At 36.9% G+C, this 14,261-nt stretch overlaps 1 protein-coding gene across 1 annotated transcript in view; it reads left to right on the forward strand.

Moving 5' to 3' along the window:
- Nucleotides 1-570: 570 nt before the first annotated feature.
- tfpia (tissue factor pathway inhibitor a) overlaps nt 571-14,261 on the forward strand; it is a 114,039-nt gene continuing 100,348 nt past the window's right edge. Inside the window, 1 exon segment of the mRNA XM_020942064.2 lies at nt 571-658. Within this exon segment, the coding sequence (XP_020797723.1) occupies nt 571-658 (88 nt within the window).

Here is a 14,261-nt window from a genome sequence, read left to right on the forward strand (position 1 = left end):
AAAAAAAAATTAAATAAATAAAAAAGTAAAACAGATGTCCAGATATTGTAGAATTAAAGTGAAATCTGCGCACTCACTCATGTTTAATCTAGTTTTAGGGTAATTATTGTCACACGGGGATGAATTTTAAAACCTCTCCAGGCACGTTTTTGAGAAGGGAACAACGATACAAAATTATAACATGATAGAAAGCTCAAATAAATCAATCTTGTAGTCATGATAATCACCTGTAATCAGCTTTATTAACTGAATAATCACACCAAACTGTGCCAGAGAGTTGCTTCGTTCCTTCAGTCTGTCCCTCGCGTGTTTCTGAGCCGGTGACAAAGCGCTCCAGCCTTGTGCAAATAATGACTCGGGGTTAATTCCGCGTAAGAAGGAGGGACCTCGCGTCTGATGCGCTTTCGCTTCGCCCCCGTGCGCGCCGCGTAACCACCACCACCAGCAGCAGCAGCGGCGGCGGCGGCGGCGGCAGGCGGAAGTGTGGGTCCCTCCTCGCCTCTGAGCCGGGCTTTAAGTGCTGATCTCCGCGGTGCACTTCTCCAGACTCTCGCAGCGGACTCTAGCGGAATGACTGCGGCTATGAGACGGCTTCTTGTCGGCGTCCTGTGCGTCTTGTGCGCGGTGTGGGTGGAGGCTCGGAGGTCGCACCGAAATGGTAAGATCCAGATCCATGCACTTATTGATGTTTGTGTAAACTTTTTTGCGGAGTTTTGTAGCCTACAGCTGCACAAAGCGTCATCCTCTCGCTCCGTGCGCACTGTTCCGCGTGCTCTCTGACACACGAGCGCGCCGTGATTTATACACAGCAACTTTACTCAAATACTTTCAAAAGTAGTGACCCAATAAACTCAGAGTTAAAAGTAGTGACCCATAAACAGAGGTGGTAGAAGAGGAGCTAACTTGTACTAGTAAGTAAGAGTGACGTTACAAGTGATATTACTCAGTACAAAGTAGTGGTTCAAGAAATTGCTCAAGTAAGACTAAAATATATATTTTTGAAAACAACTCCTCAAGAGTAACTTAAAGAGAAGCCCAACTGTAACTTCAAATTATACATTGTTATTGTAAAGTGAAGGAGAAAATATGAAATCACAAAACAACAAACAAAATCAAATCTGAAGAAACACAAACGTTCAAATCATTTCAGATTGTCACATAAAGATTTAGTCAAGTGTAGATATAACTTTTACTCAAGTAAGAGTACTGTTACACTGTACTGTATATTAATCAAGTAAGTGTACTGTTACACTGTACTGTATATTAATCAAATAACAATACTGTTACAAGGTATTATATATTACTCGAGTAAGAGTACTGTTACACTGTACAGTAAATGATATAGTAGAATGTATACTATATAAACATTACAATATAATAAAGAGTAAAAGTACAGGGTCTCATAATTATTCAGTACGACTACTGTAATACTAAATCACTACTACCCACATTTGTAGTTTAAGCGATATTATAAGATGTGGCAGGAGTAATATTAGTAGCAGTAAATGCAGTAGAGTTAGTAGTAGTACATTAGTAGTAGTAGTACATGTTAGTAACAGTACATTAAGATGAAAAAGTATGATTAAAACACAGTTGAAGTAAATGTGAGTGGATGGTGCTCAGCTCTGGAGTGAAATCTTCATTATATGATGGTGGGAGTACATGCCAAAACTGGGACAAAAATAACATCTGGAGGTTTGGGGTTTTTTTCCACAGGGAAAACTCTTAATGTTTTCATTCTTATCATACACTCTTCCCTCTGTCTTCTGTTACATTTGTACAGATATTCAGATATTGACTTTTATTTGCACAATATCCTGCTTTATAAGAAAGTTTAATTTCATTAAAATTATTTCATAATTTAGCACTTCTTCTCTATTATTAAAAAACTGAATTAATCAAATTAATTTGATGAATTACCCAGTCCTAGTACATATGTAGTACAGTAGTGGTGGTAGTAGTAGTAATATTAGCAGTACATGCAGTAGCAGTAGTAAGTAAGTCTTTATTTATATAGAGCTTTCACAGACATTTTCTGTCCCCAAAGACGCTTTACACAGCATTATTCATTCACTCTATACTAGCTAAGCTACTACTGTAGCCACAGCTGCCCTGGGGCACACTGACAGAAGTGTGGCTGCCATGCCACTCAGCACCATCGGTCCCTCCGACCACCACCATCACTCACACACACACCTTTCATACTAGGCAATGTGGGTGAAGTGTCTTGCCTAAGGACACACTATGATTGAATTGATTGTATTTAACTGACCTTGACTATCAACTGTTCTGGACCTGGAGCATGTTTTGGGTTAATGGGGGAAACCGGAGGAAACACATCCAGACACACGGAGAAACATGCAAACTCCACACAGAAAGGCCCAGGCGACCCGGGGATCAAACCCACAACCTTCTTGCTGTGAGGCATGAGTGCTAGCCACTCAGCCACCGTGCCGCCAAGTAGTAGTAGTAATATCAGCAGTACATGCAGTAGTAGCAGTAACAGTAGTAATATTAGCACTCCATGTAGTAGCAGTGGTAGTAGTAATAGTAGTAGTAGTAGTAGTTGTTGTATTTGTAGTAGTAGTAGTAGTAGTAGTAGTAGTAATATCAGCAGTACATGCAGTAGTAGTAGTAGTAGTAGTAATATTAGCAGTACATGCAGTAGTAGCAGTAACAGTCGTAGTAGTAGTAGTAGTAGTAGTAGTAGTAGTAGCAGTAGTAGTAATAATAGTAGTAGTAGTAGTAGTAGTAGTAGTAGTAGTAGTAGTAGTAGTAGTAGTAGTAATAGTAGTAGTAGTAGTAGTAGTAGTAGTAGTAGTAGTAGTAGTAGTAGTAGTAGTAGCGTAGTAGTAATAGTAGTAAGTAGTAGTAGTAGTAGTAGTAGTAGTAGTAGTAGTAGTAGTAGTAGTAGTAATAGTAGTAGTAGTAGTAGTAGTAGTAGTAGTAGTAGTAGTAGCAGTAGTAATAGTAAGTAGTAGTAAGTAGTAGTAGTAGTAGTAGTAGTAGTAGTAGTAGTAGTAGTAGTAGTAGTAGTAGTAGTAGTAGCAGTAGTAATAATAATAGTAGTAGTAGTAGTAGTAGTAGTAGTAGTGCAGTAGTAATGATAATAGTAGTAGTAGTAGTAATATTAGCACTACATGTAGTAGCAGTGGTAGTAGTAAGTAGTAGTAGTAGTAAGTAGTAGTAGTAGTAGTAGTAGTAGTAGTAGTAGTAGTAGTAGTAGTAGTAGCAGTAGTAATAATAATAGTAGTAGTAGTAGTAGTAGTAGTAGTAGTAGTAGCAGTAGTAATAATAGTAGTAGTAGTAGTAGTAGTAGTAGTAGTAGTAGTAGTAGTAGTAGTAGTAGTAGTAGCAGTAATAATAATAATAGTAGTAGTAGTAGTAGTAGTACTTGGAGACTTGCACTTTTTGTGTTGGTGAAAATCTTGGTGCTGATGTGCTGTTGTTGCAGTAGTTGCAGTATTTGCAGTATTTGTAGTACTGCAGTATTTGGACTTTTGTGTTTTTGATCAGAATGTGCGTCATGTGTTGGACTTACACATACAGTATGAACTTTTTCCTCTGATGCTGAAACAGAAAATATTGTGAGTTGGAGTTTGCACAGTGATGTATACAGAGTACACAGCTGATGTGGTTAGAAAAGAAAGTTACACAGAGTTATTCAAAGTACTGTGGAGTCGTACACGAGCAGCGGGACCCGACTCCACAACTCGAGCAATCCAATCAAAATCACAATTTGACAAAACTAAACAAAACAAAACAAAAAAATAGCAAATCCCAGACGCTGCAGTTTTTGAAGTTCCATAACCTCCTCCACAAACAAAACCTCCTGTCTTCTTATAAACTTATATTCTTATAAACGCTGCTGAATGTGATGCTTGTTTTAGTTTATCACTTCAGATTTCAGTCTTTTTTTACATTTTTTTATTTTATTTTCTTAATTCAAATAATTATTAAACCATAACTCACACATCTGATCGCCAAGTTTGGCTGAAAATATTCAATTTTTTTCCCAAACTCATGTAGCCCTAGAGGGTAAAGCCCACCCAAACACAGGGAGTTGAACCAGGAACCTTCTTGCTGTGAGGCGAGAGTGCCACTGCTCCACCACCAGTTTAGTTTCAATAGTACACAGCTTACACACACAGTCTTTTACATTTTGACAATTTCTAATGTTCAATTATAATACAAATATATCAAACTCAACTTCGATACTAAGGAACAGACTCGATACTCAATACCGATTCTGATACCACGATGATAATTAGAGGTGTGCAAAAATATTGAAATAGTGTATAGTTTAAAGTGATGTTTTAGAATACTTTTCTTTCTGTTTACGTATTCAGAACTTTTGATTGAACACACGCGTGGCTCCTTCTTTTTACAACAGAAATCAAATATTGTTCAGAAAGTTCTTCTCAAATCTGTTACAGGCAGTGTTGGGGAGTAACAGATTACATGTACCGGAGTTATGTAATCAGAGTACAAATTATGAGTAACTGTATTCAGTTACAGTTACTGTTTCAGTGAGTGGTAATTGGATTACAGTTACTTTGTTGAAATAAATGGATTACACGGTGGTATTTTCCTGTTTTCACATTTCGGGCTATATCCTTTTTTTTTTTTTTTTTTCCTGTAATTACACTCATTGCCGGACACTAAACCAAGTCTAATCCAGGTCTAAAACCAGGTCTAAACCAGGTCTAAAACCAGGTCTAAACCAGAACTAAACCAGGACTAAAGCAGGACTAAAACTGGGACTAAACCGGGACTAAACCAGGTCTAAAACCAGGTCTAAAACCAGGTCTAAACCAGGTCTAAACCAGGTCTAAAACCAGGTCTAAACCAGGTCTAAACCAGGTCTAAACCAGGTCTAAACCAGGTCTAAAACCAGGTCTAAAACCAGGTCTAAACCAGGTCCAAACCAGGACTAAATTAGGACTAAAACTGGGACTAAACCAGGTCTAAACCAGGTCTAAAACCAGGTCTAAACCAGGTCTAAAACCAAGTCTAAACCAGGTCTAAAACCAGGTCTAAACAAGGTCCAAACCAGGACTAAAACTGGGACTAAACCGGGACTAAACCAGAACTAAACCAGGACTAAACCAGGACTCAAACCAGGTCTAAAACAGGATTTAACAGGACTAAACCATGCTGCACGGACCATGTCTCCTCCTCTTCTATCAATAATATTTTTAATACAGTGAAGTAAAGTCTGGGCTTTTTATTTTCTTTTATCAGACAAAACATCTTATGTTATGATTTCCTCGTCTTTGCTTCTCTACAGCAAATCAAGTAATCCAAAGTATTCAGATTACATTACTCACTTTAAGTGATTTAATGGATTCCGTTACAAACTACATTTTGGGGTATGTAATCTGTAATCTGTAATCTGTAGGGGAATACATTTTAAAAGTAAACTTCCCAACACTGTACAGAAGTTCCATAAATGTGTGGCACTTGTAGGTTGCTTCACTCTTCTGTCCAGTTCATCCCAAACCAGCTCGGTGAGGTTTAAGGACACTGTGCTGCTGCTGGACACTCCGGGTTTTCAGGTTTTACCATCTTGTTCTATTTTCCTGAGGTCATTTTGGAAGAACTTGGACTTGTGTTTTGTATCTTTTATCTTTTTTAATTTAATCTCTGTCTGTTCAGTTTTGACCTTTGTACCATTTCAAGCGACTCATTGGACTTGTACAACTTGAATTGCAATAAATAACTGGAAAAATCAAGGTGTTCTAAAACTTTTGACCGGTTGTGTATTTTACCAGTGGCAGAGTTAACAATTTGGGGGCTCTAGGCGAACTTGAGTTTGGGGCCCTCACTATGATGTCTTGTTGTTTGCTTGTTTGATTTTTGTTTTTTTAATTGACTGTTTTTCCCCATTGTTCTTGAGACACACATCTTTATTTGAATTATGGTGGATTGGAAACTTGTCTTATTAATTAGGTCGCTGAAAGGAGTTTTATTTTTTTTGCTAGTACAATTCCATTTTTGTTTGATTATGCCATAATTATGTTCAAATCAGGCTCAAGCTGATGAGTCCATTCTAACATGAAAGGAGGAACGCTTTGACAGTTAATACATTTGTCAATCACATGATATTTTAATGGTGTTTTTTTTTTTTTTTTTTTTGTTTAAAAGTAAAACTCCTCTCATTTAATGTCATATTGAGAGAAAATCAAATTGCTCTGAGGCCTCGGCCGTTAGTCGTAAAGGCGAGGGCAATTGGTTGGGGGCCCCTCCAGGTTCGAGGTATGCTCCGCCTCTGTATTTTACTAAATTATTTTGTTCCAGCTACAGTTTTGTTGCCTGTTTAGAGGAAGGAAACTTGTTTATGCAACACATTTGACATTTTCACTTGACTGGTTTTGATGATTAAAATGTTTGTGTTTCAAATGAACTTTGCGCAAAAAGTGGTTTAACAAAGGGTCCGGTCAAGTGGTAACGGAGGGAAACAGGGTCAGATTTTTGACATTTAAATGTCTCTTATTCAGAAACTAGAGGAACTATTGAAATAAGTAAAGTATCAGAATGTAGGAAAGAGTTACACTCCAACAGGGTCAAGTTAAACCTGTGATATTCTTTCAAGTTGTTGACAAAAAATTTTAAAAAACTCATGTCGGTAACGGAGGGAATGAAATATGCAGCACTTTTTGGGCAATAAATCCAAACAGTGATAACTCTTGGTTCTCACTTCCATATCCTTAACAAACTGGTTTGAATATTTGCTTCATATAGTTTTCTACCATATGGTACAAGATTAGATTGAAAAACCTCTTACTTTTTGAGTCATGAGATTTTTTATTAAGAAAGGTCATGGTAACGGAGGGAAAAGTAACGGAGGGAAAATTGTACAAACAAGTAGAAGGTGCAGGATTTTACATCATTTGTCAACTTTTTCTTCCAAATACTTTACTATTTCTATAAAATATGTCAGTCCTTCCAAGCAAATTTTTATCATTTTAAATATATATAAAAAAAATAAAAAAATCATGTACCTTCATCAACAGTTCAAAGATGGAATAACATAAAATATGATGAAATACATCCATTTATTGACATGATTTGCAGGTCTTTGAAATTTGGGAAATAATTTTTGTTCCATGTTTCATACATGGTCTGTTTAAAACATATGGAACTTTAGAACCAAAAGTGGTACAGAAAAAAGGTCAACAGTTTCATAAACTAGAGTACATATGTATCTGTTCAATACATTTTTAGATCAGATGCATTAACTTGAATTTTTGGCCTTGCTGTTTACTTCTGCTTGACTGGGCCCAAAGACTTTTAGTATCACAGACATGATTTAGCCTTTATTTTTTATTGAACCATATTGAATCGATTTGAAATATGTCGTATCGAACCGAAAGTGCACTGTATCGAGATATGTATCATTTTGTGGCCTGTGTATCGAGGTGTGTATCGTATCTGCAACTTCTTAATGATACCCATCAATAATGATCATATAAATCTTTCTTTAAACAATAGAATGTGATTTTCTATATTACATAAGTGATGATTGGGTTCATATAGCACTAGGTGTGTAATGAAATCCAAATCTCTTGGTACGATATTATCACAATATTTGATGCGATATTTTGGAGTGGCAAATATAATTCTAGATGGGACACTTTTGGTTTGAATGATTACTGTCAGAATCTCAAGAGTTCAAGTAAAAACCATATTTCTTCATGTTGTTTACGCTGAAATGAATCATGGGAGATGTAGTTCCACATGTTTAGTAGCTGTTGCTACTAAAGAACAATGCATTTATGTAAAGGAGCTTATAATTACCTGGTCCCCGAAGGGTTGACCTGGTTTTGTATTCACCCTGTGTATGTGTGTGTGTCCACCTGCGATAATTCCACCATTTATGGGCCGATTGTCACCAAATTTGGTACGTGGGTCAAGCCCCCGTGTCCGATGCCGCAAAAAAATAAAAGTTTGGTGATGATCCGAGGTCATTTGAGGTCACACGGGTCAATTGAAAGGTCGGGCCATTATAAAGGATCGGCCAGTTCTGCAGTTTCTCAACCATCTGCGGCCTAAAATATTCACCCAATTATCACACAAGTTGACACACACATAACCAGAGTACACTGGATGTTACTGGTCAAGGTCACTTGAAGGTCAAAGTAATCAAGGTCAAAATATGCATTTTTGTTCATAACTCTGCGAAGGATAGAGCTCGAGCAACGGGAGTGGTCTCAAAATCTCAGAAAAATTATTATCTATTTATAATTCGATGTATTTGTACAGTCAAATATTAATAGTTTTCAAGATAATCACTAATTATAACAGTTCATTTCTCTTTCAGTTATAAAATTCTGATTGGAACATTTTTTTTGTTTTTCTGGTGATACACAACACACTGATCTACAGTCACACAACTAACATACACACAACTCATGAACAATGACATTTTGGTTCCACACTAGTAAACACAGACATTCTCATGTGTGACCAAGATCACACAAATGTTCATGGGCCTGTACACATACACACATTGTATTGTGGATATAATGATCATGTAATATGGGCTGGAAACTGCTTCTGTGGTGATGAACTGACCCACCGACGCCTCATGGGACCAGGTTGATATCTCTGATTGCTCTTGTTTGGATTAGGGTGGATTGGAAACTTGTCTTATTAATGAGGTCGCTGAAAGAAGCTTTAATTTTTTGTTAGTACATTTGCATTTTTGTTACATCCATTACATATGATTCTGCTATAAGTTATGCTCTGACAAGTCTCCAGCTACTACTACTACTACTACTACTACTACTACTACTACTACTACTACTACTACTACTACTACTACTGCTGCTACTACTGCTACTACTACTACTGCTGCTACTACTACTACTACTACTACTACTGCTACTACTACTACTGCTGCTACTACTACTACTACTACTACTACTACTACTACTACTACTAGCTGACTAGTCCATTCCAACATGAAAGGGGACAGAGGCTTTGACAGTTAAAATAGATTTGACAGGTTCAGTTTACTTATTACTTTATTTAATTTACTTATTACTTTATTAAATTGTATTTATTACTTTATTCAATTTACTTATTACTTGCTTTATTATTATTATTATTATTATTATTATTATTATTATTAGTAGTAGTAGTAGTAGTAGTAGTAGTAGTAGTAGTAGTAGTAGTAGTAGTAGTAGTAGTAGTAGTAGTAGTAGTAGTAGTAGTAGTTCTAGTAGTTGTTGTAGTAGTAGTAGTAGTAGTAGTAGTTAGTTGTTGTAGTAGTAGTAGTAGTAGTAGTAGTAGTAGTAGTAGTAGTAGTAGTAGTAGTAGTAGTGTTGTAGTAGTAGTAGTAGTAGTAGTAGTAGTAGTAGTTCTAGTAGTAGTTGTTGTTGTAGTAGTAGAGTAGTAGTTGTTGTTGTAGTAGTTGTGTAGTAGTAGTAGTTAGTAGTAGTAGTAGTAGTAGTAGTAGTAGTAGTTGTAGTTGTAGTAGTAGTTGTTGTTGTTGTTGTAGTAGTAGTAGTAGTAGTAGTTGTTGTTGTTAGTAGTAGTAGTAGTAGTAGTGTTGTTGTTGTTAGTAGTTGTTGTTGTAGTAGTAGTAGTAGTAGTAGTTGTTGTAGTAGTAGTAGTAGTAGTAGTTGTTGTTGTAGTAGTAGTAGTAGTAGTAGTTGTTGTTGTTAGTAGTAGTAGTAGTTGTTGTTGTTGTTGTAGTAGTAGTAGTAGTAGTAGTTGTTGTTGTTGTAGTTGTTGTAGTAGTAGTAGTTGTTGTTGTATTTTTTTGCAATGGAGATTCGATATTACAATGGAGGAGGGGAATGGGAAGGGGGGTTTGGGAATAAAAAAAAAAAAAAAAGTCACATTATTTTACTACTAATTGTTTTTTCTCTGTGACATCTGCTTTATTAAGTGCACAAAAAAAAAAAAAAAGTTATTCATCAGCACAATGCTATCATTTCAAAATCTTTTGGCGAGCTACGTGTAAAGGGTTGGTGAGTTACTGGTATCTCCCGAGCTGCAGGTTGGACACCCCTGATTTACGCTGACAGCCGATTTGTCTGCAAGTGCCCATATCGGCCGACCGATATACCAGCCGGGTTCTACTTCTAACAGCTCAGACCTCCCATGTCGATCTTGGGTTGTTTGATATTGACAGAGCTGTTCAAACCACCACAGCGTCTGTTTGTGTTCCTGGACTCCCCACGGTCCGGAAGTCTGGGCCACAGTCCGGTCCAGAGTCCAGGTCCGGGATCGTTCCCACAGCTCCCCAGGCTCTTTGGGCTCCTCCCTGTTTTACGAGCCCTGTTTTACTGCGTCAATGACCTCAGCACCTCCTGCGTTATGACTCGATGATCGATATCCAATCTCGGTTACATAATCCGTGTCCTCGTGGAGAACTGAATGTCCCTTTGTCTCCGTGGGTCTTATTTTGTGTAAAAGCTGCTAGTGTGTCAGATGCCCTCCCAGTGTGTCAGATGCCCTCCCAGTGTGTCAGATGCCCTCCCAGTGTGTCAGATGCCCTCCCAGTGTGTCAGATGCCCTCCCAGTGTGTCAGATGCCCTCCCTGTGTGTCAGATGCCCTCCCAGTGTGTCAGATGCCCTCCCTGTGTCTAGTCCAGATCTCTACAAACATGTTTTGAAATGTGATTCTTAATGAGTTTAAAGTTCAGATTTCACTCTCTCAGTGTTAATGAAACAAATTAACCCACATTTTTCACACCCACATTTTTATTAATGCAATTATTTAATTTATTGTACTCCTAAATCAATAGTAGTAGTGATAGTAGTAGTGGCAGCGGTAGTAATAGACTACTATTACTACCACTGTTGTTGTCATTATTGTACAATAGCAGTAATAGTACTAAAGTAGTAGTAGTAGTTTGTTGTTGTTGTAGTAGTTGTAGTGGTAGCTGTAGTAGTAGTAGTAGTAGTAGTAGTAGTAGTAGTAGTAGTAGTAGTAGTAGTTGTTGTTGTTGTAATGGTAATAATAGTAAAAGTAGTAATAGTAAAAGTAGTAGTTATAGTAGTAGTTGTTGTAGTAGTAGTAGTAGTAGTAGTAGTAATAGTAGTAGTAATAGTAGTTTTTGTTGTGGTAATAGTTGTAATATTTTTTGTTGTAGTAGTAGTTGTAGTCGTAGTAGTAGTAGCTGTAGTAGTAGTGGCAGTTGTAGTAATAGTAGCAGTGGTAATAGTAGTAATAGTTGTAGTAGTAGTTCTTGTAGAAGTAGTAATAGTAGTAGTAGTAGTAGTAGTAGTAGTAGTTGTTGTAGTAATAATTGTGGTAGTTTTTGTAGTCGTAGTAGTAGTAGCTGTAGTAGTAGTGGTACTTGTAGTAATAGTAGTAGTTGTAGTAGTAATAATAGTAATAGTAGCAGTAGTAGTAGTAGTAGTAATAGTTGTAGTAGTAGTTGCTGTAGTTGTAGTAGTAGTTCTTGTAGTAGTAGTAATAGTAGTAGTAGTAGTTGTTGTTGTAGTAATAGTTGTAGTAGTTTTTGTTGTAGAAGTAGTTGTAGTTGTAGTGGTTGGAGTCGTAGTAGTAGTTGCAGTAGTAGTTGTAGTAATAGTAGTAGTTGTAGTAGTAGTAATAGTAGTAGTAGCACCAGTAGTAGTAGTAGTTGTTGTAGTAGTAGTTGTTGTAGTAGTAGTAGTAGTTAGAAGTAGTAGTAGTCATAATAGTAGTTGTATAGTAGCAGTATCAGTTCAGTATCAATACTAGTAGCAACGTTTGAAGTAGTAAACATAGTAGCTGTAGTAGCAGTAGTAGTAGTAGTAGTAGTAGTAGTAGTAGTCGTACCAGCAGCAGAAGTAGTAACAGTTGCTATAAAAGTAGTAGTAGTAGTAGTCATAGTAGTTGAAACAGTAGTAACAATAAATTATAACAAATATATGCATAACATCTCCACGGAGACAAGTAAGTGGAAAAGTTACGCAATGCACCTAAAATAAAAAATAAATAAATAAATACATTTTAAAAAGGCCTTTGAACACGCTGTACATTTGACACTGGGACGTCTGTGGTGGGTTTGGGAAGAGATGTTGACAACAGGAAGTGGAACAGATAAGAACAGGAAGTAGAAAGAGTGTCATGACGATGTAGTGCCGTTATCTGGGGTCACAGTGGGACCAATGGAAACCAAAGGAAACCAACGGAAACCAAAGGAAACGTAAAACAGGAGATAAAGAGTCCAAAAGCTGTACCAGAAGGGCTGTACCAGAGTCAAAGGGTCAATGTTACGCTATTTCTGATCTGTGGTCTAATTTTTCCACATCACAAACAGACCTGGAGTTGGGTTTTTGTTTCATTGACACGCCTTAAACGCTGCTTCTCTCAAACAGAAAACACTCTCTTACACCTTGCGATGTGATGTGGTAATACATAAAGAGCTCCACTGTGTTTTTAAACTCCGAACACTTTCACTAGAATCATTTGGATCATTTCATGTTCATTTTCTCGAATTGCCAGTTCACTAAACGGAAGGTAAAAGGAGCTGTTCACTTGAAAACTAAGGCTTCTTTCTTGACACGGTTGAACAGAGCATTTTGAGCCTTGGAGATGTACAGACTAATAATAAAGAGTTACTTAAACGTGTGAATGAAACAAAACACAACTTCTAGTATGTTTATGAGGAGGCAACAATATTATTACATGGTTTAAATTGTATATATCTTCTTGTTACTTCAGCTTACTTCAGGATGTACAAACCATAATATTCATATTTTGCAGGTGAGCTCATAAACATTCCGTGGGTGAAGCTGTCTGAAGCTCTGTCACTCAAATTAGTTTAATCTGAGCTTTATTTTAACACAATCTGACCATCAAAAACAGACTTAGTTGGAACAACAAGATGATGATTTGTGATGTTAAACAAGTCCATCTCAAACAACATTACAGTCACAAGTAGGGATGGGCGTTCGATGAAATTTTATTAATCGATCGTTGAGAGAATTAACAATCAATTTCCGATTAATCATTAACATTTTTATACAATAAGTATCATAATTATTATTCCTATTACTAATTTGCATAAATAAACTCAACTTTACAACATTTAAACCATAAACACTCTAGAGCCACATCAGCCCGTTTGACATTATAATGTGTTTAATGCAGCTTTGTGCAAGTCTCACAGCAACACAACTTAAAACTGCATGGCTCATTTGCATAAACTAAGTGAAGAAAAAAAAAAAAAAAAAAAAAACGCTATTGTGCTGATGTGGTTCAGCTTCTGTCGGACTAAAGGACACGACTCAGTGGAATATGAGTGTTCTTTCTGTGACAGAGGGATGTTGATGCTGAAGGTGAGTCTGTTCTGTGTGTGAGTCACGATGTTCTCAAAGATCATACATGTGCAGGTTTAGCGCAGTTCTTTATGTTGCAGAAACCGGGATACTGCGTAAACATGCACCATGACGAAACCGGGATACACATGTGTATGTAAACAGTACAGTGATCTCCACGGAGGTGCCACAGCCCAAATGTGGGACTGTAAGGCTGCAGCTCCAGTGTTTGAGCTGTCAGACACAGCCTCGTCTCTACACACAGAAACCCACATTCAGTTTGTCAATTAGAAATGAACGTAATCGATGAAATTCTTAATGATCAATTATCGATTAGTCGACTAATCATGCCCATCCCTAGTCACAGAGAGCATTAGCAAAACATGACAGTTTTCCAGTTAGTCACTGTCAACCTTTTAGTTGAAAATCAAACTCTTAAAAAGGACCATATATATGTATATATAGATATATATATCTATATATATAATCGTTCTATACTGGTGTCACAATTCAATTCGGCCTCTGTGTGTCATTTATTTTGGTTTGAAAGGAAAACAGTTACCTCTGTGTCCTCCTCAGATGCAGCTCCATAGAGACTTACAGCTGAAATATTGTAACAGAGGAGGGTTTTATCTTTCAGTCACTTTTTATTTTATATTGATAGACCAAGGAATGACAAAGATATGAACTTTTAAATACTTTAGAATCGCTTCTGGCTTTACATCGGCTTTAATTAAATGCACTCACTACGCACCCACAACATGACCCCAAATATACACAGTCTTTTTCTTATCTCATGAGCAGCACCGACACACGAGCCTGTGTGAACACAACGAGATCAGAGACACACTCAGGAGGAAAAGAAATCATCAAATTATCATCAAAAAAGGAAAAGTCTGTTAGTTTAAGTCCCCTACAGACTATATTAAAACAAGACTGACTATATTATAAAATCTAACATAGCCTAAGAAACTCTGTTCTTATTTTCACTGAAT

Source organism: Boleophthalmus pectinirostris, unplaced genomic scaffold (genome assembly GCF_026225935.1).
Source record: "Boleophthalmus pectinirostris isolate CB_2022bp ecotype Guang Dong unplaced genomic scaffold, ASM2622593v1 HiC_scaffold_1, whole genome shotgun sequence".
Lineage (NCBI taxonomy): Eukaryota > Metazoa > Chordata > Actinopteri > Gobiiformes > Gobiidae > Boleophthalmus > Boleophthalmus pectinirostris.